This window comes from Xenopus laevis, chromosome 5L (assembly GCF_017654675.1).
Source record: "Xenopus laevis strain J_2021 chromosome 5L, Xenopus_laevis_v10.1, whole genome shotgun sequence".
Classification (NCBI taxonomy): Eukaryota; Metazoa; Chordata; class Amphibia; order Anura; family Pipidae; genus Xenopus; species Xenopus laevis.
The window spans coordinates 133,899,053-133,924,405 of NC_054379.1; the positions used below are offsets into that span (position 1 = coordinate 133,899,053).

General features: G+C 38.1%; 2 protein-coding genes across 3 annotated transcripts in view; one reads left to right on the forward strand and one right to left on the reverse strand.

The window, feature by feature from the left end:
* Positions 1 to 11,592, reverse strand: part of farsb.L (phenylalanyl-tRNA synthetase subunit beta L homeolog) — a 32,492-nt gene extending 20,900 nt beyond the window's left edge. Inside the window, 11 exon segments of the mRNA NM_001087110.1 lie at positions 671 to 732; positions 1,964 to 2,015; positions 2,103 to 2,164; positions 2,277 to 2,347; positions 2,596 to 2,704; positions 4,477 to 4,627; positions 4,808 to 4,923; positions 6,660 to 6,732; positions 8,233 to 8,387; positions 9,990 to 10,045; positions 11,403 to 11,592. Coding sequence (NP_001080579.1) covers positions 671 to 732; positions 1,964 to 2,015; positions 2,103 to 2,164; positions 2,277 to 2,347; positions 2,596 to 2,704; positions 4,477 to 4,627; positions 4,808 to 4,923; positions 6,660 to 6,732; positions 8,233 to 8,387; positions 9,990 to 10,045; positions 11,403 to 11,460 — 965 coding nt within the window. The 5' untranslated portion in view covers positions 11,461 to 11,592.
* Positions 11,593 to 15,192: 3,600 nt separating this feature from the next.
* On the forward strand, positions 15,193 to 23,453 carry mogat1.L (monoacylglycerol O-acyltransferase 1 L homeolog). Of its 2 annotated transcripts, none has more exon segments than NM_001087230.1 (7): positions 15,193 to 15,289; positions 16,756 to 16,899; positions 18,513 to 18,691; positions 19,339 to 19,543; positions 22,472 to 22,646; positions 22,831 to 23,030; positions 23,139 to 23,453. In NM_001087230.1, coding segments are annotated over 6 exon segments (1,008 nt in total). In that variant the 5' UTR covers positions 15,193 to 15,289; positions 16,756 to 16,805; the 3' UTR covers positions 23,294 to 23,453.
* Positions 23,454 to 25,353: the final 1,900 nt, after the last annotated feature.

The following is a 25,353-nucleotide window of genomic DNA, read 5'->3' on the forward strand; positions in this document are numbered from 1 at the left end:
TTCCAAAATTCTTCATGAATTGCAGAATAGAAGGTGAGTCCCAATGATTTAACTGAAAAGTCCATTAAGTCCATTTCGATAGTGAACATACCAATAGAGGTATAATCCCACTCTAATGACTAAATCAAGTGAAAAACCCAAGTGAAAACACCAACCGATATAAAAACAACCCAGAACCTATACAAAACAATTATTATACAATAACCACGCTTAATGTTTACATGGCATTAGCAGGCAATACTAGTGATAGAAGATTATACTGTCTTACCCCATCCAAAAGCTTTCCCTGGATAGTATCGTGTTCATTGAAAAAATCTACATGCAGACGCAACAGGAGAGGAGGGGGAAAGAGGAACTCTGTGGTTCGTTTGCTCTGGTTTTCTCCCACATTCCTGATAAAAACTGACCACTGTGCGTGAATGTGATAGAGATCTTAGATTGTAAGCTCATGTGGTGCAGGGACAGATGTAAATGATGCATCATCTCTTTAAATTGCAGTGAAAATGTACAGTAAGCACTACATAAGAGTATTACTACTGTATAAGAATACCATTTATGTCATTGACAGGCCTAAACTGTCTATGTAATCCAACCAGTAGACTACCAGTTCTGTGGCACCTGAGCAGAGCATCAAACAGGTCCCAAAAGCACATTGTACAATGTCCCTCACCTGATTCCAATTTTAGAGTTCATTTTCTCAGCAGGAACGGTTTCCTTCCTGTACGCCAGTTCCTTTGATCAAAATAAAACATAATAAACTGCCAATGCACACACTAATTATGTGCCTTACAATTTAACAGTATAAAATAACTACTAGCCATAGGAAATATGATTTATTTAAAGGGCTATAGCCTACAGAACATTTAAGTCACTAAACCTTTACCAGGCTAGGCAGTAGACACATTGACATATTCAGAAGGCAATTATGCAAAGTGCTTGGTGCTTTCTTTTTTTGTTTTCTGACACAATATTGTAAATAGTGGCTGGTCACCTACTAATTTAAAAACATTTCACAAAACAGTTCTATTTATATACATGTACCACTTTAATATACTTAGATAATTAGATATAAGTAAGCACAATAGAAACTCATTAAAAGGTGGTACAGGTATGGGACCTGTTATCCAGAATGCTCAGGACCTGGGGCATTCCCGATAAAGGATCTTTCCAGAATTTGGATCACCATACTTTAAGTATACTAAAATTTAATTTAAATATGAAGCAAAACCAATGGGATTGTTTTACCTCCAATAAGGATTTTTTACATCCAAGTTACAAGTTAGTATAAGGTCCTGTTTTATTATTAGGGAAAAAGGAAATCATTTTTAAAAATCTGAATTATATGCCTAAAAATGGGGTTTGTGGGAGTTGGCCTTTCCATAATTTGGAGCTTTCTGGATAAAAGGTTTCCAGATAATGGTTCCCAAACCTGTACCGAAATTCATTAGCAAAATGATTAAAAGCAAGAAAATGAAGCACGGGCGTATAAAGGTCGAAAAAAAAGTCTTAAAAATACATTTAAGAACATTCCAATTAAAAAAGGTCCAGGCCATTTGCTGAGCAAATATTAATAAATAAATATAAATTTATATTAATCAATGTATCTCCTATTAGAAACAGAGTAGACTTTTTGCTATGTTGGACAGATTTAGCAATTGCTGGAGTTGATGTTTTCCTTGTAGTTAATTATATACAGTATACTCCTGTTTCCATGACAGTCTAGAAGTATCAAGTTAGATTTAACAGCCATAATATATATCGCAATATTCAATGCGACTAGGAGCAATATTTAGCTGGGCACTGCCATTTACTGGGATGATTTAGAAAGCATTAAGTATAATGTATGGTCTCCAATCTTTTTTCAACTAAGTAGCAATTATTTGATATGGTGCATATAAAAAATGGTTATTTTAAACATAAATAAAGGTGGAGTGGGTATGAAACTTAACAGTAGGCAACTTACTGGGTAAATACAACTCGATCCATCTGGCCGAATAACCTCTGCTGCCTCTACACTGCAAAGCGAGAGCACACAAGTCATTTATAAATACCAGCTACTTGTTTACTGCCATTACTCCATGTTTCTGCTGCAATTTACTCACGTGAAGGGTTCAGCACAGTATTCACTGAACATGGTGACCATCATATCCAGGACTATTTTGGCCTGTGAAATAAAATCACATTTTTAATTGCAATATCCATAAGAATGCATCGCTGATGCTGGCAGGAACCATATCACAGGGATCTGAGCTGAACCAGCCACAGCTAGACATTACCTTTGTCAAATCAGTTGCAGTGCATTCAATGAAAACATTGCGAGTGTTTAAGGTGATTCTTGAATGATCCCCTAGACACAAAAAAGATACAGCAAACCCATTGGTACATTCCTTTTTATCAATGTAGATATACAAGCACAGCTGAATGATGAAAAAGTGGATGTGCTATAGACCGAAAGCAACATGTTTGCAATAACAGATCAATAGTAAAGGTCTGCTCAGTCATTCCTGGATAGCCCAAAAATAAAACACCCATTCCAGATTACTATACACAGTACATTCAACCTTAGCATTGCAAATAAAGATTCTGCTTTCTAACCGTTGATGATCGGTGGCATGGACAACAACACTCCGTTACGGTCATAGATTGCTGGGTATACAGGCTTATCCTCAATGATGTGCAGGTAGTGCTTCATATGGCTGTCAGTCTGGGGAGGACACATGATAAGTTTATTGTGCTGTGCCAGACAGGACACACAAGCAATTGTAAGTATGACACTTATATTCTATACACCAATTTTAATATTAATTCTATGCAGTATTCAAGACTGTGCAAGTTCCTACACTTTCACTAGATTCTCAAGAGCTATAAGCTAATGTTTAGTGTAGCACTGCCATAAATAAAAAAATTTTTGTCATCTTAGCATATCCTGGCAGAATTGCATGTGTGCTCTTAGTACATAACCCCCTTATAACTAACTGTGCGTATCCTGTGCTGAGACACATGACCCTTTACTGAGGGAAGACTGTGGAATCGGGAGCAATTTTGAGTATCTGGAGTCGGAGCAGCCAAAAATGTACAGACTACTAATAACCTTAAATACAAATACTGAAAACAATCAAATCAGAGTTTCTATGAAGGAGGATATGGCAGAAGTAATTCTGTTTCTAAGAACAATACTTTAGTTAATTTTGGATTGTATTTAACAGCTATTCTACAGTTATACGTCATGTTCAATTAATATGCAAGTTGTTTAAGGTTTTCCAATTGTTTTTGGTTTATGTAGTAAACCAAAATTTTGATTTTTGTTTAGAATTACTTAAATGCCTTGTATGTTGTGTACTTAACGTCTTTCTATCAACATGGAAAATACATAAGTACATTAAAGGAACAGTAACATCAAAAAATTAAAGCATTTTAAAGTAAATAACATATAATATACTGTTAGCATTCACTGGTAAAAACTGTGTGCTTGCACAGGTTACATAGCAAATAGCAGATAAAAGACCATTGTATTGGGCAGAGCTTATCTGTTATGTGCTATGTAACCTGTGCCTTTTTCCACCTTGAAGAGCTGCCCCATGGCTGCACGCCAGCTTGTTTATATAAACTATAGTAGTCTTTCTGAAGCAAACACACTCATTTTACCAGTGCACAGCTACAGTACCGGTACATTATATTTTAATTACTTTGATACATTTTCAGCTTTTTGGAGTTATTGTTCCTTTAAAACAGAGGAGCCTGAGCCAGTGTTGGAGTCGCGGTAACATAAAATGAGGAGTCGGAGTCGAAGCAGTTATGTACCGACTCCAAAGCCCTATGCTAATTGAAATCATGAAGTGCTACCAAGGGCCTGTATTTAAATTCATCAATTTATCACCACATCACTGCTGTCTGATCTAAAATACACAGAGAACTGGTTTAAAGCTTAATATTAATATTTAAATGGCATATGCCATGTCGCTGGTCTCTGTGAAGGGTCGCTGCTTTTATTGAAATTTATGGAAAGCCACAGCAATGGTTAGTGTAAGAGCAGCTCCTCCTCTATTCCTCATGAATTTAAGGAAAAATAGTTAATGCTGATTCTTAATAAAATATGCTTTTCCCTTTAGGCATACAAAAAGTGAATCAAGCCACTATTAACAGTAGCTACCATCAGTTGCATTGTAAATTATGGTTAAATAAGGTTAATTGTAAGCCTATAGAACCACTACTACTTGTTCCAAACACACCATAAGTTAAAACTCTATGCAGGATTGCAAAGGCTGAAAAAAATTAGTCTCCAATTAGTCTCCATCACAGGTGCAGCCTCTATTAAGGTTATATTCATATGTGCATCCCCTAAGAGAAAAACTAAAATACTGAAGATAATGAAAGACGATTGAGCATTTTGTATTAGAGGCTATGGTCCACCAGCTGTAAAATGCAAATTCTAGCATTCCCATACAGCATTACATGACATTAAGGCTTGGCACTTACTCTGTACAGATCCATCAGCTCAGGGGCTGTCAATTCCTTGTTTTGGTTCAGGGCCTTAAACTTGATACTTGCAGGTGGCTTAGCTGTGTACACAAATGGGCCAGAGATGGTGTCCAGATCATGTGTGCCAATTGCCACCAACGTTCTTCGTCTGTTAAACACAAAATAATGTCAATCTTACAAGGACTGATATGCACTGCTATCCCCAGCATGGCGACAACATTTTCATGTATATATTTACATGGGTGTGTAGAAATGTGATACATGTATACACACATATATGCATACAAACCAGCTATAAAAAGCAGTTATCTGTAGAAGTAGTAGATACCTGCAGATGTTCTGGTGAAGCTTCTCCTGCAGATCAATGAAGCTCTCATATCGTTCCTGAGTAAATGTAATGTTCCGGAGTACTGCAGCCACTGCATGAGGACGAACTACAGCAGTCTAGAGGACAAAACACGATGAAGGGTGAAAAATCTATTCCTACTGACAAATAAGTAAGTCTTATCTAATAAATACAGATATTGATTGTGCAATAGGCAGAATCAAAGTAACCAATATAAGGTCTAAGTAATGTTTCAGTTGTCCCAGGTAATGGGAATCGAAACCCTCAGAACAAATTAAAACATTTTCAAAATAGCTTCTGTCCATCCGGCAGTACAAAAATTACTGAGAAGAGAAGACTCTTCTGATGTTCCTCTGCTTAAAACTGAGAAGAGATTTGAGTAGCTGAGATTGGCGTAGAGGTGCACCAGTCAACCATATCTAGAGCTCTGCATAACACTAGCCTGTAGTAGAGTGTGGTGTAAGCCATTACTAAGAATGATGTGAAAGCACATCTCGCGTTTGCCAAAAATCTGAAATGTGGGAAAAGGCTTTGTGGTCAGATGAGAACTTGTGTTGCACAGTTGACAACTCAAAAAAAACAAAAAACATAACTGGAAAACTGGGCAGCAAACTGGAAAATGAGGTTCAATGTTGATAAATGCAAGGTTATGCACTTTGGCAAAAATAATATAAATGCAAGTTATACACTAAATGGCAATGTGTTGGGAGTTTCCTTAAATGAAAAGGATCTAGGGGTCTTTGTAGATAACACGTTGTCTAATTCTGGGCAGTGTCATTCTGTGGCTACTAAAGCAAATAAAGTTCTGTCTTGCATAAAAAAGGGCATTAACTCAAGGGATAAAAACATAATTATGCCTCTTTATAGGTCCCTGGTAAGGCCTCATCTGGAGTATGCAGTTCAGTTTTGGACTCCAGTCCTTAAGAGGGATATAAATGAGCTGGAGAGAGTGCAGAGACGTGCAACTAAATTCGTTAGAGGGACGGAAGACTTAAATTATGAGGGTAGACTGTCAAGGTTGGGGTTGTTTTCTCTGGAAAAAAGGCGCTTGCGAGGAGACATGATTACACTTTACAAGTACTTTAGAGGACATTATAGACAAATGGCAGGGGACCTTTTTACCCATAAAGTGGATCACCGTACCAGAGGCCACCCCTTTAGACTAGAAGAAAAGAACTTTCATTTGAAGCAACGTAGGGGGTTCTTCACAGTCAGGACAGTGAGGTTGTGGAATGCACTGCCGGGTGATGTTGTGATGGCTGATTCAGTTAATGCCTTTAAGAATGGCTTGGATGATTTTTTGGACAGACATAATATTAAAGGCTATTGTGATACTAAACTCTATAGTTAATATAGGTATGGGTATATAGAATTTTAATTAAAAGTAGGGAGGGGTGTGTGTATGGATGCTGGGTTTTCATTTGGAGGGGTTGAACTTGATGGACTGTCTTTTTTCAACCCAATTTAACTATGTAACTAAAGTTAAATATGGTGGTAGGACAATGCTAAGGTTTGTTTTTATCAACAGAGGTTGGGCATCTTGTCAAACTAAAAGGAAGACTGGATAGTATAGCTTGATAAAAGGCCGCATGGCCTGAAACGTTGCGGTAATGCCCACAAAAGCACAAATAAAGGCTTTTTAAACTACTCAAGAATTGATGGTGCTGTTCAATGTCTACACAGTATAGGGGACTACTGCAAGAGAACCTGAAGCAATTTTCAAAAATGCAAAAAAGAACCAAAACGCAATTTTCAGCAGGATAAACACAACGGTGAAACACGAATACAAAAGCTATAGCACTGTTTAAACATCCATGAGTAAAAAGGAGTGTACCTCCTCTGTGATGAAGAGTCTCTGCAGCCCTTGATCTGGTGGGGTGACCCTCTTATACCTTGGTGCCTCTAATCTGCAAAAGCAAATTTCATAAAATATCAGTTAAGTATTCACTTAAAAGTGTAAACTGGAAAGATGGCAACTAACCGCCTAAGAAAAAAAAGTCATTAATTAACAACTGATTTAGATATTAAAAATATATTTTCTCAGTGAAATGATATATAAACATTCTGTGGGATTTTACTAAAATAGAGTAGGATGCAGTTTGCACAAGGCCTGATCTTTCTATGTATTACAAAGTAATCCTAAACTTGAGTGATGCTTCCTTTAAAGGCTATGGTTGCAAAGTCGAGTAAGGATTTTACCACGTTTAATGGCTGTTTGGTCACAGGAGGGCACTCTTTCATTTGTTATATGAATCTCTTTTAAAGATATTTTTTCCAGCAAGTTAAATGGCAAACTCTGCTCGTTTTAATAAACAAACAAATACAGATAAATAATACTAGTCATAGTAATCAATAGCCATATGGTCTAGCACATATTTAAAAATAAATAAGTGAAAGTAAATACTGCCAATTAAGAGGGAATATTTTCCAGATTTACTAATCCTATGCCTGCTATACAGAGTCAGAACCACTTGAGCTTCCGCAAGAGTGGTTTTGGTGGTTTTTGCGTGTTTTTATGTATGTTTAATGTATACACTCATTTCTAATACAACACTGTGGAATATGTTGTCGTTTTATAAATACATGTTAAAGGGGTGGTTCATCTATAAGTTAGCTTTTAGTATGTTATAGGGTGGCCAATTGTAAGCAACTTTTCAATTGGCCTTCATTATTTATTTTTTGTCATTTTTTTAATTGTTTGCCTTCTTCTTCTGCATTTCTCCAGCTCACAAATGGGAGTCACTGACCCCATCTAAAAACAAATGCTCTGTAAGGCTACACATTTTTTGATATTGCTACTGTTTTTAGTCACATTTCTATTCCGGCCCTCTCCTATTCATATTCCAGTCTCTTATTCAAATCAGTGCATGGCTGCTAGGGGAATTTGGACTCTAGCAACCAAACCGCTGAAATAACAAACTGGAGAGCTGCTGAATAAAAAGCTAAATAACTCAAAAACCACAAATAATAAAAATGAAAACCAACTGCAGATTGCCTCAGAATATTACTTTCAATATTAAACAAAAAATTAACTCAAAGGTGAACAACCCCTTTATAATAATAATAATGTGAAAGGATGAATACTGATCACTTAATGCCATTTTATCCCTATACATTGGTCAGGGCTGGTTTTAGGGTAGGGCAGAAAGGACATTGTTCCCTGGGATGAACCCATCATAACAATTGCTATATAATTTTAAGGTTGCCCAATTTGCCTTCTAGCAGTTGATAAATAGCTACTCCCAGCCTCCCACTGATTTTTTCCTCCCTTAGAGAAGAGTCCAGATATATCTAAACACAGCCTTGACAGTAGCAGGTTTTAGTACATTGGCAAAAAAGAAGCATCTTTTGCCTCTTTTGCAGACAGGGCTTCCGTTCCCCAGCAATACTGCATATAATAAAGTTACCTTTCTTTGAAGACTTGTAGCCCCCGCACCAGCCCCTCTATGCACAGAAGGTCATAGCGGTTGGCAGGTACATCAATCTTAAAGAGAACAACATCTGAGGCCCCTTCTGCCTTTACATCGCCCTTTTCCTTGCTGATAATCTCACGTTCTGAGGTCTATAACAGAAAGAAACACATGGCAAAGACAGAGAGTGAATATTACTGCACACTTAACTTCATTGGTAGGTTTCTTCATTGAGAAAAGTCTATGATTAAACATTATGATGTAACTGAACACTGTGCATGCACAAATTATTTAAATAATAGGGATAGCAAGTGAAGTGCACTTGTGCAATTTGAAAGTGGAGCAGTGTGGTTTTTCCTAGAGTCCAATACTACTTTATCTGTCCTTAGTAGTATACTGGGCTCTGGTTTAAGGTGAACTTCCCTATTAAACTTGAGGGCTAGTTTAAGGGGAAGGAAATTCACAAAGAAACTTTAGGCACCTACATGCGAAGTATGTTTCACCACCGGCCATTTGAATCTTAGCGGGTGAGAACACAAGGGACATTTTGTGGCCTGCGATAGTGAACATTTATCATAGACGGAAAAAAAAAAAAAGAAGACACAACTCTTTATGAATAACTGAATTACCTTGCAACGTTGTTAATAAAACAAACTAAGGTGGCTTTCTACACTTGTATGTATTACTTTATAAAGTGCTACATGGATATCCAGCACTGTACAATAAATAAGTATAAATATACAGAGATTAATTGTCATGTGGTAAAAGACACAGCAGGAAAGAGGTTTTCTGTCCTGTAGAGCTTACAATCTAACTTATATAGGCTTTGTGGCAGATGTTAACAGGCAACACAGTTGGTGGCTCTAAATGTGTTAGCGCGACAGCCTGTGCACTTACTGGGTGGGCCAACACACAAAATATTAAAACTATGCTACAAAGCCAGTGACTGAATGGTTAGACAGTGTCAGACAGGGGCTCACCCAAAAACCTTAGACCAGGGGCCCACTCACAGTACTATTATTCTTCCTTTCCTCACTGAACCTCTATTCTCCTTGTCGCTTTTCTTTATATACTACAATCTATTATTTCATGTATTTCGTCTCTTTTTTCTCATAGAAATTGGGAATGGCCATAAAATAGGCCAAATGTTTATCAGCACGAGGGCCCACTGACACCTGGGCCCACCGGGAGTTTTCCTGATATCCCAGTGGGCCAGTCCAACACTTTTAACACTGTTCCATGTAGCTCTGTGCGTGATCTGCAAGGACTCTGTGTGCTCTTCCCATGTTTGCGGCAGTTTTCCCACCCACACTATAAAAACACACAAGCAGGTTAATTGACTCTTGATAAACTTCCCCATAGTGTGCTTGATTGTGATAGGGGCATAGACTGTAAGCTCCACTGGGGCACAGGATGATTAATGTACAACCTCTAAAACAAAAGGAAAATGTACAACCTTTGTAAAACGCTGTAAAAATTTTATAGCAGTGGCAGCAAGATTATTTTGCTGAGTCTTTCTCCTTAATAAGGCATGTGCATAACTGAACATAGGCTGGTGTCCCTGATATACAACCCTCTGTGACACTGAATGATCAGCCAGTATAAGTGGAACATGACCATAATCATGACTTGGCCAAACATGCATATCTAAAATCCCCTAGGCAGAAGTGCAGAGCAAACATTTCAGTGTATCAGACAAGATCATCATGTAGAGAGTAAACTAGTGTAACCCTGTCTGGAACCACCATACTTACAATTTCATCCAACTCAAGGCCAAATTGAAAGCAGAGTTCATCAAATTCTTCATCAGCTGAAAAAAATTATATTGATCCAGTTAAGGTTCCATTGTACTCTTTTACATTTGCAGACCCCAATAGCACAAGACAATGTAAATAAACATGGATAAACAATTTGCAATTGGTTTGAATTTTTTTATTTTGTTTTTGAGTTATTTAGCTTTTTATTTAGCAGCTCTCCAGTTTGCAACTATAGCAATCTGGTTGCTAGGGTCTGAATTACCCTATGCCTGGGCAGCATAGGTGGACGGTGGGGGATCAGCTCCCACTTGCTCCCTACATAGACAGGCAGAACAGCACTGGGGGCAAATGGAAGGGAGGGAAGGGTGGCTGTGGCTTTGACTTGTAGCACTAATGGCGGTCTGACTTTGGCTACAGTTAATTTGTGAAATAGGTACTGAAGCACGGAGGGGGAATTAATTTAAAAATAAATGATAAGTGTTCCACACACCCTTGGAATACCAAATTGATTTGTGAGCTAAAGTGAAGTTTAACTTATGCTCTGTTGATCTACTTATAGATGTTTTTTTATGTATGTGTATGGTCCAATACTACTGGAATGTCATATCAGCAGTGCGTTTTGTGTTGTGAGCAACATGTCTTTTATTTAAATGCCAATAAAAGCTAAGTTTTATTATGCTAACAATCTATAGCACCTGAACTGGTTAACTGGTTAACTGGAGGTGAACAGAGCGGATACATTGATTTAAGTGCATCTAACTCAAGTAAGATTTAATTAATTTGTTCATACATAGGCCTTTGAAAGATGTAACTTCTCTATACTCGAATTGTGATAAAATCTGAATGACCCTAGCAACCTTGCATTGATTTGAATAAGAGACTGGAATATGAATAGGAGAGGTCTGAATAGAAAGATGAGTAATATAAAGTAGCAATAACAATACATTTGTAGCTTTAGGGCGGAGACACACGCTCAGATTCGGGGAGGTTAGTCGTCCAGTGACAAATCTCCCCTTCTTCGGGGCGACTAATCTCCCCGAACTGCCTTCCACGGCGGGAGGCAGTTTGGGGAGATTAGTCGCCCCGTAGAAGAGGAGATTTGTCGCCAGGTCTCTGGCCTTACAGTGCTTTTAGTTTTTAGATGGGGTCAGTGACCCCCATTTGAAAGCTGGAAACTGTTTTAAGAAGAATACAAAAACGATTAAAAATAATAAATAGCAATTTAAAAGTTGCTTAGACTAAGCCATTCTACAACATACTAAAAGTTAACTTAGAGGTGAACCACCCCTATAATAACTGGGTGTTCAGCTTTGGTCTCTGAAAGTCTTGTTGCTGCTGGATGAGACGTTTCCAGCTGGCTGAGGACTATGGGAATTAAACATGTATGCGCCCTATGTACCGACGACTTACTGTAAGTGCGACCCAAGGAATGATACAGCAGATCCCTCTTTACGCTGACAGTCGGCATGGTTCTCGATTCACTACACCGGCCCGCACCAGGATCTCACGCAATACCCACTACTGAGCCGGCAGCACATGTAAGGCTGTCCCTGCCGCCTGAATCCCTATACTAGACCGTGCGAGTATACAATAACATTCCAATTAAGAGCATGACGAATAACTATCAATTACATGTCTATACGTTATTTCAAACGAGAGAATGTGTTCGCAAATCGTAAGAAATCGACAGAATTTAATCAGGCATTTATTTGGCCAGGCTTCCCTTGAGTCCTGTGAAATGCTTCATCCTATTTCGCCTCCAGCATTTGCCACGCCTTCTCTTAGAACCAATACAAAAAGACTCATAATCGGTCAACCAATAAGAGTGTGGCATTGCTTGACAGCTCTCCAACGAGGTCTGGAACGCAAGATTTGCGGCCTAAATGATGAATTTGACAGTATTGGCACTTTTCCAGTTTTTTTTTTTTCCTGACTGAATGCCCTGCTGTTATTGTCTGATATACGTGGTACAGCCGTGTAGGATCACTGCTTTGTCTGTCACAGACCTGCAATATACAAAGATTTTATGCATTTATAAGCAACAGAGCACTGTAACAATGAGGTTTAAATATAAACATAATATATTCAGTTTCCTATGTTGTTATCCCTCTATGTCTATTCATACAAAATCTATTCTCTGCTTAAACCACGAAAAGCCTTAAGGTGGCCATAGACACACAGATCCGATCGTACGAATCGAGGATTCGTACGATTTTCGGATCGTGTGTGGCGTGTGCCGACATCTTTCGCCCGGCGGAGATCGGTCGTTTGGTCGATCAGTCAGGTTTGATTTTGACCCGACCGATCCCGCCGGAGCTCATAGCACATCGTAATCTCATCGTTCGGCCATACGGCCGAACAATCAGATTACGCCCGATATAGCCATGCCTGTTAATGGCATATCGGGGAAAGATCCGCTCGTTTGGCAACATCGGCAAACGAGCGGATCTTTGCATCTATGGCCACCTTTAAGGTGGCCGTACACGGGCCCGATAAAAGCTGCCGACAGAGGACTGAGTCGGCAGCTTATTAGCCTGTGTATGGGGCCCTCTGACGGGCTTCCCTTATCAATGCCTGGACTAAAAATCTCGATGGATCGCGGCCGCATCTGTATTTTGATGCCCTAGGGCCCACGATCGGATCAGCCCGATATCGCCAAACGAGCGGATCTCTCAGTGTATGGCCACCTTTAGTTGCCATTATAAGATTTATAAATTAAGGGGTGGGTCACCTTTAAGTAAACTTTTAGTATGTAATACAATGGCCAATTCTAAGCAACTTTTACATTTGTTTTCATTATTTATTTTTGATAGTTTTATAATTATTTGCCTTTTTCTTCTGACTTTTTCCATCTTTTAGCAAATGCTCTGAAAGGCTACACATTTATTATTACTGCTACTTTTTATTGCTCATCTTTCTAGTAATGTCGTTTCCTATTCATATTCCGGTCTCTTATTCAAATTGATGGATGGTTGCTAGGGTAATTTGTACCCTAGCTACCAGATTGTTCATAATGCAAATTGAAGAACTGCTGAATAAAAAGCTAAATAACTCAGAATAAAAAATAAAACCAATTAAAATAGTCTCAGAATATCACTCTCTACCATACCTTCCAACATTTTGGAAATAAAAAGAGTGACAAAAAAGTCGGTGCACATAGCACGGCGAAGCATTTTTGACCACTCCCATTTTTGTGGCCACACCCCTAGTTATGATGTTCATTTTTCAAAATTTGGCAGGTTATGAAAGTTTGAACATATTTCTGTGTTTCTTTTCAGTTATTACAGTTTTGCTAATGAAGGTGAATTGCCCTAACTTCTCCCAAGAGACCTGTTATCTTATATTGTTACAATTACTTATTTGCTTATCTCGAAATTGTTACAGAAGTATCTTATATGCAGCTGTGGCTATTCTGGGCCAAAAACCAATTAAGTTAGAAACTTTGTTTCTTTCTCTGGCGGTTCAGTGCAGAGAGCGGTACTTTCCATTTCAAACGAGGGACTGCAGGATGAGCCATCAAAAGAAGGACTGCCCCTCTAAAAACGGGAAAGTTGGGAGGTATGCTCTCTACATCATAATAAAAGTTAAATCAAAGGTGAACAATTCTTTAAAGGGGTTACATGCCTTTAGATTTCCCTGGAATTACATTTTCCCGAATTTTTACATAATTTTTTCCTGGTCCCTGAAAAATGTAAAATGGGGGTTCTACTATATAACATTATTACTGTATGCCTGTTAAAAATGGATACTACTGCAGTGGACGGTACTGCCTCTGCTACAGCTCTGTGCCATGCATTTTTGCAAATACTCATGGCTGGCAATTTTACGCTTCATAGATAATATAAAGGTTCTAAACGGAATATCCACAAGCAGTCACATACTAGTCAACATATGAGAATGGCAACACAGTAGGGCACACATCAAAGGTATTTGTATGTGTATTGGATTACATACATAGACTTCCTAACAATTTCCTGATCGAAGGAATATCCTTCGATTGATGGATTAAAATCATTCGAAGCGTTCGATCGTAGGAATAGCGCAAAATCCTTCGACTTCGATATTTGAAGTCGAAGGATTTTACTTTGGCGGTCGAATATCGAGGGTTAATTAACCCTCGATATTCGACCCTAGGTAAATGTGCCCCTAAATGTTGTGTCCATTTGCAAAGATTATATTGTTATTTATTCAAAAAGATCAAGTCAGTGTCCCATAGTCAGTGATTCACTCATCAGCTGCTGTATCTTTTGGCAAAAGTGTATCACAACATAATTAACCCCTTTTATTACCTTTTATTATACCATTTCACTGTTTACATAAGCATCAAAGATGCTTTATATATTTATATAGATCATATTTTCAATTCATACATATAGGGTGTTATTTCTTAAAGTCAATGCCAAAAACTCAAAGAATTTTTTACTATAAAATCCGAATTTTTAGCAGAAAAAAAAAAAACCTCACATTTTTGGGATTTATTATACCCCGAGGATTGAAAAAGTCTGAATCCAAAAATCGGCCATCTCAGACCTGACGAGGTTGTATATAAGTCACAGTGAGAAGTCCCGAATATATCCTGATCTGCGCTGGGTTTCGTGCAAGAATCGGGCAAGAATCCAAAAACATCGGATTTTTCCGGCAAAAAATCTGAAAAATGAGTAGAACTTGATTTGAAGTTTTTTCCAGAACTGGAATTTTTCGAGAAAATGTATTGATAAATAAGAGGAAATAACTCATGAGGATTTGGTCAGAGTATATTTCAGAAAATAATGAGATAAATTCGGATTTTGATAAATAACCCCCTTATTATCTGATTGTTAAATCAATTACAGGCATTTCTCGCAGCAGTGTAGTAAATGTTAATGAGGGGTAATTAATCCTGTTTTTCTTTGAGGGACACAGGTTCTGACCCTGGAGGTTATATAGAGAAATAGTGCAAGATGCACGATAGAGCGTCTGTTGTTTTCTAGAAGGAAAACTGAAATATGATTCACAAGTAATCTACCAGGAAATGGATTTTCCCGTGCAAGCATAGAAAGTGTCAATAACTTTTCCAGCAGTACATTTTTTTGTTCAAAAGTGATTTGAGAATTTACACATTGTTTTTATGCAAAGGTAAACACAACGTAAACTCACAACACTGTTCCTTTAAGCCAGCCCAGCCCTAGAACCTCCCCTGGTTTCCTATGTCAGTTGAGCAACCCAGTTGTGCTGGGAAAACTTTTACTAAAGAGGTGCTGGAATTACTGCTGCCCAGTAGGGCAGTTCCTTGAAAAAGGGTGATCATTGCTAATGAGGTGAGTGAATATGCCAGCCCAGATAACTGCATACAGTACTGTGTGTCCATATAGGCTAATACTGAACACAAAGAGTTAAATTAAAGGGAATGCTGCTTGGATTTTCTTGCACCCATAAGGAAGCTGTTACTGCCATGTGTGTGTTATTTTAGTGTGGGTGGTTGAAGAGAAGCACAAAAATACTCCGGTCAACACATGTTAGCTGGTATGTGACACGCTGTACTTTCTCATGTCTCTCATCCCATTATTATTTGTTTCATAATTTAAAGGGAAATACCTTAACCCAGAATATATACACTATTTATGAGTAGTCTATACCTACTTTCTTTTTGTGTAGGTTTAGTAAAAAAATACCAATGTTTTATTCTACTTGAGTTAGGGTTGCCACCTCACCCCTTTGAAACCGAACACATATGGAATCCACAGCCTGCATGACTAATTAGCAATTCATTTGGATGCATGATGCATGGCTGCGCATGAGGGCTCTCACACACAAACGTTTTAGCCTGCACTTTCTTCCATTCAGCCGCAGGGGAGCGCAGGAGAAGACGCAGTCAATTATTTCAAAGGGGGCTGTATTCACACAGACATGTATGCGTCGAACGCAGGTGAAAAGCGTTTGGCACTTATATGTGTCTGTGTGAGTACAGCACCCTACAAAATAGGGTGGAGCGCAGGCAAAAACGGCCGTGTGTAAGAGCCTTAAATCAGTTCAGTCTGCAGCATAAATAAATTGCTAATTAGTCATGCAGGCTGTGGATTCCATATGTGTTCTGTTTTGAAGGGGTGAGGTGGCAACCCTAACTTGAATGCCTTATTTATCCATCTATGTTCATTTAGATAAGCGGTTGTTTAATCGCAGATCTGGAGACCAAATTCCCCTTTAACATAGTAGAATGCCTTACAAAGAAATAGTTAGAAACTTCTTGTCCAAAAAAGCTATTAATTTCATAATTTCTTATTATGTCAGTTATGTGGGGGACCCTTGCATTGTATTGCTGGAGCCTGGAATAGGATAATGTACAGTTCCCAGATCACAAGAGCTTGCACTCTACATCATTATGTGCTGTCTTGAGCCTTACCTGTTAAACATCTATTGGCACTGGAAACTCAACAACAGCTAGGGGGCTGCAGTGGGGATATCCCTGATCACCGGGGCAGTTGTAGAGAGTGATCTTATTAGAAACTAACTGAAGGAAGACCGGTAAGAAACACTTTGGACAGATTTATCAGAATATGAGATTATAGCTCTCCACAGATGGATTTTTTAGACGCCTTTTCATCAAATGGTGAACTCTACAGGATCATCAGTATAATAAAGTTGTAGCCAATGAGAATGTATGTGGATTATATGATATATCCATCTCTTATCCATTGTGCTCATTCTAGAAAACCTGTGTTCAAACTGAAATGCCCACATACACTACCTGATGTGTCACAATATTAATAAAATTTTCTTTTCTCAGGTTACAGCAGTGCTTTGTGGCAGGTTTGGCCCCTCATTAGACACAAGGGAATGAAGGTTGAATTTGCTCCTCTCAATATACCCCTGGCCCGGAGGTTGCAGACAACTGCTGTGTTCCAGTGGGTATTCTCCTTTCTGTTACTAGGTAAGGTCGTTACTAAATATCAGACATGCCCTTAGGAAATCATTTAGAAATTGCTTCACATGCAGAGTGAATCAGCTGGAGAGGAAGAAAGCAGCCAAATACCATACATCTCTGGCGGTTTCTCCATACTAATGCCCACAGACTCACTTGTGGCTGGTCTTGTGACTTTCTGCTCACACAGGAGTGATCACATTCAGCGTTACCTTTATCCCACTTTGCACAGGAGATTAAGTGAAGTTATATATAGTTTTATGATATCTAATTATGTGTTTTATTTTAATACATAGTCCTTCTGGGACACTTTGTATTTTGATGCTGTCCCAGGAAATCTTTGTCCCTTGTAGTGTCCTGGGGTTTTAAACTGACCAAAAACAAATAAAGAAATATTAGCTCCTATGAACAGAAAGAATTTTTCAGTTTATTCAATTACTGCTGCTAAAAATAATCTCTTGAAAAAGGGGAAAAGGAAGCATACTATACTTTGGTGTGTGCTTCCTTTTCCCCTTTTTTTTTTTTAAAAGGTAAGTTTTATTTCCTTTTGAACACAAATAATCATACATACATAACAAACCGTTGAGCAGACTGACGCAAGTAAGGTACACAAAATGGGTATAAAACATAAGTTGACTCTGTGCACACTAGGGTAAGCATTGCTACTAGAAAGAGATGGCGAACTGTTATATCACAATGGCTAAGATATTTATCAGGCAGGTCAGGGCCTTTTCCCCTTTTTGAAGAGATTACTGTGTTGGTCTTGAAGTAGCCTGGGATTGAATGCACCCTATAAATATTAAGTAAGTGGTGTTTCGAAGACAAACTGTTTTTGGACTATGCTGCTTAAAATAATACATTTAGCAGGTTGTGTTCCAGCATTTTGCCATCCCTGCAAACCTATGGGAAACTGACATCTAAGATGTAAGGGTCTCCCCTTATACAGAAGCACCCCTGTGCCCTGGGTATACAAAGAATAATGGTAATAATAGCCAAATATCTATTTAATTTAACAAATAGTGTAGGAGAAGCATAGCGCATGTGTCTTTAAATTGATCTGTGCATCCCTGGCCAATTAAACACATTTCTGATATGGAAGTAGCTCCTTGAGCAATGTCTTCCATAATATCAGCAATGGAATGCCAAAAGTGTTTTTTGTTGTTTTTTTTTTAATTATTAGTTTGGCATATCAGCAGTAATCTGATGGCTAGGGTACAATTTACCCTAGCTACAAAGCCATGTTTGGAATGACAGAGTGAAAGATGAATAGGAGGGGGCTGGAGTCAGTGACAAGGCGAAAAAATCCCTAGTTAATTGCCTTCCTGACATTCGTGTTTTTTTTTTCTTAAGAAAACTCTATTTTCAGGTCGGGACTATTAGAACGAATATTAGACGTTCAAGTTTTTTCATAAATAACCTCCCATTCGAGTTGTGAGTACATTAGAATTTATTACAGTAAAACAATATTCACATAAATTTGGAGTTCAAATTTGATAAATAACCCCCCAAGTTCTATCATATGGGTGTTCTAGCAGTTTATCAAAGCTAAAGTGGAGGAACTTTGGTGATTACTTTCTCTCTTACATGTTGCCTTAAATTTATTCCTTCTTGTTTCTCCGCAGCACAGTGCTGTATAGGGATATTTATCTGTCTGGTGCTGGCAAGAGTATGGCTCCTTTTAGCTCTATACGTTCTTTGGCTCTATCTCGACTGGGAGACCCCACAGGCTGGAGGAAGAAGATGGGAGTGGGTACGGAACTGGCCTGTATGGAAGTATTTTAAGGATTATTTTCCAATCCGGGTAAGTTACGACAATAACTCAGTGTATCAGTATTCCAATTATACATATTAGGGCCCCTTTTATAGAGCTTTAAAATAGTAACTTCTTCAATACACTTAAGACAGTCTCCATGAATGTTGAGTCTTTTTAGGCCAGGATTGAGATTCAAAATAGGCCCTAGTATTTTAAGTACACAGAGGCCCAAACATCCCCCCACCACCCAAATAAATAGTGACTGTCTATGGAATCTTATAGCAGCCCTTTTACCAGAATCCACAGATTGGAAGTCTGGGCCTGGTTCTTTTGAAATTGTCACAGTGATGTTCAAGTTGTTATAGTAATGGAAATTTAAAGTAGAAATTTTTAAGTAGAAGTACCTTACTGAAACCTGAAAAAAAACAGCTGGCACTATACTGGTATATTTATAGTGTTATTTATCATTTAACCCAACAGAAATTAATTTTATCTTAGTTAAAACAGTGTTGCATGCAGAAATGATATTTTGATTTCCACTGATGTTATTAAGAAAAAGTACTAATTTTAAGGAAAATTAGATTTAGATAGGAACATTTGTGGAAAATAGTGATTAGTGCCCTCGTGGCAGGATAAGACAGGAGCAGGAACAAACTGACATTTTTAAACTGACATTTATTTTTCTGTTCTTCCAGCTTGTGAAAACATGCGATTTAGATCCCCAACACAATTATATCATGGGTTTCCACCCACATGGAGTACTTGTTGCTGGGGCCTTTGGAAACTTCTGTACTAACTACACTGGCTTTAAGGAACTGTTTCCTGGACTTACCCCCTACCTGCACATTCTGCCCTTCTGGTTCAGGTGCCCATTCTTCCGAGAATACATCATGAGCGTGGGTAAGCAATGGAGAAGCCAATGGCTGATACTGTCTTTGATGTGACTTTTTGTTTCAGGACATGTACTTTGTGGTCATATTTCCCACGAGTAGGGAATCCTGGGTACAGCATGTTTTGTGAGCCTAAACTTGTAAATATAATGGGAATGACAAACACATCTGATCACAGTTCTGACTGTCTATAAAAACTAAAGTTTCAGCCTACTAAAAGGTTACCTAAGGTGTGATTCGCTGATCCTTAATTTATACTTAGTACCACATGTGGTTTGGGGTTACAACATACAAGATCTGTGTTAAAGGAAAACCTTAGCCCCAAAATGAATACTTAAGCAACAGTTTATATCATATTAAGTGGCATATTAAAGAATCTTACCAAACTGGAATATATATTTAAGTAAATATTATCCTTTTACATCTCTTGCCTTGAGCCACCATTTTGTGATGGTCTGTATGCTGCCTCAGAGATCACCTGACCAGAAATACTACAACTCTAACTGGAACAGGAAGAAGTGTGGAAGCAAAAGACAGAACTCTGTCTGTTAATTGGCTCATGTGACCTAACATGTATGGTTAGTGTGCATCGTGAATCCTACGATCCCAGGGGGCAGCCCTGATTTTTTAAAATGCCAATTTTCTATTTAGGATTACCCAATGGCACATGATACTAAAAAAGTACATTATTATGAAAATTGTTTAAATAAATGAAGCAGGGTTTTACATATGAGCTGTTTTATGCAATATCTTTTTATAGAGACGTGACTTGGTGCATAATAACATACTGCAGAGCTCGCTGTGCTTCAGGAGATTCTGGCTACACAGATGCAGATCTCATGGCAGGACCCCACTGTGGGAACAGCCCCATGGTGCACTTATACCTCCTGTTATGTTACACTGGTAGTAGTTACACCACTGTTTTCACCCCCCCTAGTATAAAAATCCAGAATTGTTCATAGTTTGATGAGGTGATTACTGTCTCTATATCAGAAGGGGATTTTATTCAAGGCCAGTGAAAAATAGTACATGGGTGTTTTTTTTGTAATATGAAATGTTGAGACACTGTTTGACTTTGCCCTTCTTTATATTATTGTTTACCCATACAGGTATGACCTAGTGCCCTTCTGGTTATTCCTGTATACATTTTTCTTGCAAGGATAGAATAGAAGGCATACTGCAAATGTGGAATGACACCTGTTGCCTGTAAATATACAGTAAAAGCTCGTTTTACTTAGGGCTGTCACCAGAAAGGGCATGCAAAAGTCTGTATATGACTACCTACAGATTAAAAATAATGATAAAGCCACTGGTCTGGTTCATCATTAGTCACTGGAAGTCTCACTCGTCACCAATACGAGTACGTTGACATTCATTTATAGACCTCATGTCAAATATTCCACCTGTCTTACTAAATATGCCCAAGCTTTTGGATGGTAGCATTATTATATTTGGCTGTTTTGTGTCATGACCACACTATATACTTACATACTCTATGTTAAGCAGTTAAATGAGCTAACTTTACTGAGCAAGAAATGAAAATTCACTGCTGCACACCACTTGCTTGCATGTAGGGTGCATTCAATTCCCAGACTGCCTCCAAGTCCAATAGTATCCAAGCTATGTAAGGGGAAGAAGCACACCAATTCACACTGGTTTAAGCCTTCATCTTGTTAATTGCAGATATTGTGGCACAAGCTTTCGGGGACAAACCCCTTCTTTAGGTACAAAAAAAATGTAAATATTTTTTTTTATGCACCTGAGGAAGGGGTTTGTCCCCGAAAGCTTGTGCCACAATTTCTACAATAAACAAGATGAAGGCTTAAGCCCATGTGAATTGGTGTGCTTCTTCCCCTTGTATAGCTTGCTAACTATTTTTAGGACAATGAGTGCCCTCCAACGCTGTAACATTTTTTTTATCCTTTAGGATTACATTTATTTTTATTAAAATGTTCTTGCTTTTGGGGACACTTAAATGAGAAACAAAAAAAAATAGGAATTGCAAAATTTTCACCTTCATGTATCATGCTGTATAGAGAATATAAAGGAGCTCTATACATTTTTACTAGTCACTGATCTTCTGATAATACTTTATAAGGGATATAGTGATTATGTGCTCATGATTTTAAAGAAGGGCAGGAATTTGAAGCAAAATCATTTGAACACATTTTAAACACCTCTTCTGTCCTCAAAAGATTTTTCCTCAAATTCCTGCCCTCAGAAACTGATCTAAATCTATTTATTTTTTAGATATATATTAAAGGGGTTATTCACCTTTTGAGTAAACTTTTATTGAGTATTAGTGATATTCTGAAAAAATTTGCAATTGGTTTTAATTTTTTATTATTTGTGGTTTGTGCATAATTTTAGTTTTCATTCAGCAGCTCTCCAGTTTGCAATTTCAGCACTGGTTGTTAGTGTCCAAATTACCCTAGCAACCACACATTGATTTGAATAAGAGACTGGAAAATGAATAGGAGAGGGCTTGAATAGAAAGATATGCAATAAAAAGTAGCAATAAGAATAAATGTGTAGCTTTCAAAGCATTTGTTTTTTAAATGGGATCAGTGACCCCCATTTGAAGGCTGGAAAGAGTCAGAAGAAGAAGAATTGGCCATTCTATAATATACTAAATGTTAACTTAAAAGTGAACCACCCCTTTAACTGTTCACGGAAAAATGGGGATTGAATGCCAACTGATAAATTTGCGCTGCTACACAATCATGAAAACACTGCATCTCAAATATACTTCAGTTGTTCTGGTTCTGCTGATTTAAATATATTTCATTTGCAGGAACTTAACCTAGTTCCCTACATTTTCAACAACTTTGTACAGTACGTCTGGAGAAAAACATTTTATCTTTCTTGAAACGCTAACCAATGGGTTTTTGCTGTAAATATAAATTTATAAGTCTATATATTCTGGAAATGATTATAGGATTGGTCTCTGCTTCCAAGAAGAGTGTCAACCATGTTCTGAGCAAAGAGGATGGCGGCAACGTTTCTATTATTGTCACTGGGGGAGCAGAGGAATCGTTGGACGCCCATCCTGGAAGTGTAACCCTTAACATCCTGAAGCGGAAGGGATTCATCAAAGTGGCGCTCAAAAGAGGGTACGATTTATAAGGAGAAAAGAATTCCCTATCCATAAAGAGGCAATATATTCACTGTGCTTCTCTGTAAAGTTTGAGTTAAACATACGCTACACAGGGAGCTATGTATAAATGTTGAGCCTCTCCGGGAATGTGCATGTATAAAGAAAAATAAATTCTTTCCCTTATGTGCATTTTTTTCTAGGGCTCACCTGGTACCAGTGTTCTCTTTTGGGGAGAATGAACTGTTTCAGCAGGTGTCAAATCCAAAAGGATCATTACTTCGCTGTGTCCAGGAGAGGCTTCAGAGGATCATGGGGCTTGCTATGCCACTCTTTCATGCTCGAGGAATCTTCCAGTACAGCTTTGGCCTGATGCCATACAGGATGCCTATCCATACTGTTGGTAAGTAAGTGTCAATTTGGTATTGGCATTCAGAGCTCATTCAGAACAGCCTTAGTATTGAACTTGGTCATTGTTTGTTTAGTTATCAATATCTGTGTTTTCATGCAGTGGGTCGTCCTATCCCAGTAAAGGAAACATCACACCCTACACAAGAGGAAATTGAATCACTTCATCAGCAGTACCTCGGTGCGCTGCAAGAACTCTTTGAGGAACACAAGGAAAGATATGGAATCCCTGAACACAAATCCCTCATATTCATATGACCCTCAGTTAAGACTTGTTGCATTTGGAAGTGGAAAGGCAACAGCAGTATCACTTATTACAGGAGGCAAAGTCTTACCCTATGTTTCACAGCCCTCCCACAGGAACAACCGTGCTACTTTAAAGGAAAGGTCCAAAATCTAAATAAATCATTCTGCCACAGTTTTCGTGTTTTGTTAAGCACATGTTTCTCAATAGTCTCAAGACTTGTGTCTAGAGGATTTATTTTGTATACCTGCAAAGCCCTAAATATTTTCTTTGTACTTGCTTCAGGCAAATATCCTAATAGGATATTGCCATCCAAAAATTATATAGGGGTGTATTACAGATTCTGCCTTGCTTATAGAAGCCATTGTTCTTTATTGCCAAAATTCTCCTTATCACCTAACAGTTTCTTCTCAACATCTTATGGTAGCCATACATACACACAGATAAGTCTGAAAATTATTATTGTGCCTGAACATTGGCCAGGGTTTACCTATGAATAGTCAGATAGAGGTAGAATTCTATTGTTTCTACCTATGTATCACAATTGGGGACAGGAGCAATGGGGATTGGTGCATGGGAAATTTAAAATATGGTTGTATCTCCAGCGCATCCGCAGTGGTTTTTTGAACCAATGTGGGTGTGGTTGGGAAGCATGCCGCTCCCCCCTAAAATACTGCCGCCCTAGGCCCGGGCCTAGGTGGCCTTTCCACAAATCTGGGCCTTGACCATATGCTTCTCAGTAGAATGTCTTGAGGGCGTTACCTAGTAGGGGAGTCTTGTTCTGTCATTGGGGGCGCAGTCAAAACCAAAGGAATCTGTAATAGACAAGTACAGTCTAAGAAAAACAGACAATTGCATAAATGGTCTACAGAGAGAGAACATAACACTGTATCAAACTTTTCCCCATTCACCTGTATTAGTTTAAATTATTTTTTATATTCTTTGTGGTGTAACTCAACCTTCCTTATTTCAGTTTTTGAAAAAGGTGAAGTATGACGATGTACCAATGTAGTAACTCCAATAGCATTACTGGAAATACTGGATATTACGCAATATGATACTTTACTTTTTTTTATTTTATTTATTGGTTACCCTACACTCTTTCAGTTAAATCACATTTATTTAGGTGTTTGAGTTAACTGTTTTCATACCTGGAAATTGCATAACACAATATAGTATAGCTGGCAGCAAGACACTGAGGGATTTGCAAACTTATTCAACACTGACTTTCTAAGTAATTATCATGAAAGAATACCAGATATCAGATAAGTCAGTCAAATCGTAGCCATTAGAAGACACACTTCTTATTGTCCCATAAAGTTGTGGATTCATACAATGGGGAAGAAGAATGGAGAAATGTCTAACTTGTTTCCTTCAGCTGTTGTTGGACTACAACTCCACCGTTTTGTTGAGTAAAAGCACACACATCTCAAATAAAATTACTACTATCCAAAACTTCTTAAATGTAGAACTAATTCAGACAACTGCTGATGAGCATGTAGTGTGCCCTCTAACTCCTGATACACACAGAGCTTGAACAATCATCACATTATTGGCTAGTAAATGACTCTGCTTTCTAATAAACTTGCTACAAGGATTTGTACACGTGAATGAAAAGTTGTCGGGACGACTTTAACAGACAACCATCTTGAGCCTTGGATTAGTATTTAACTAAACTTTTCTTGCCAAATGTTATTACAACTATATGAATTTATTATAGTACATACAAATTTGTATTTTATGGAGACTTTTGGTTGTATACACGGAGGCTTATCTAATCAACAAATATGTAACTCTCACGCTCTCTCTTTTTATATATATATATATATATATATATATATATATATATATATACACACACACACACACACCCCTGTTTTCAGCCTTCCAGCTGTTGCTTAACTCCCAGCATCCTTGGTCAGTACCTATCTAATGGAGAAGAAGTCCAGCAATAACTGGAAGGGTGCAACATTTAGCTTGCAGATTGAATTTTTCATGCTGTCTTCATAATGTAACTCATTCTGAATTTCTGTATGTGCGGTATGAGACAGATGTTTAAGTATTTGTCTTATGT

What these genes read in the sequence shown, in the direction of transcription:
- mogat1.L (XM_018261674.2), top strand. An exon ending in AGGATTATTTTCCAATCCGG is followed by an intron (nt 18,692 to 19,338) that starts GTAAGTTACGAC and finishes CTGTTCTTCCAG; the next exon opens with CTTGTGAAAACATGCGATTT. An exon ending in AGAATACATCATGAGCGTGG is followed by an intron (nt 19,544 to 22,471) that starts GTAAGCAATGGA and finishes AAATGATTATAG; the next exon opens with GATTGGTCTCTGCTTCCAAG.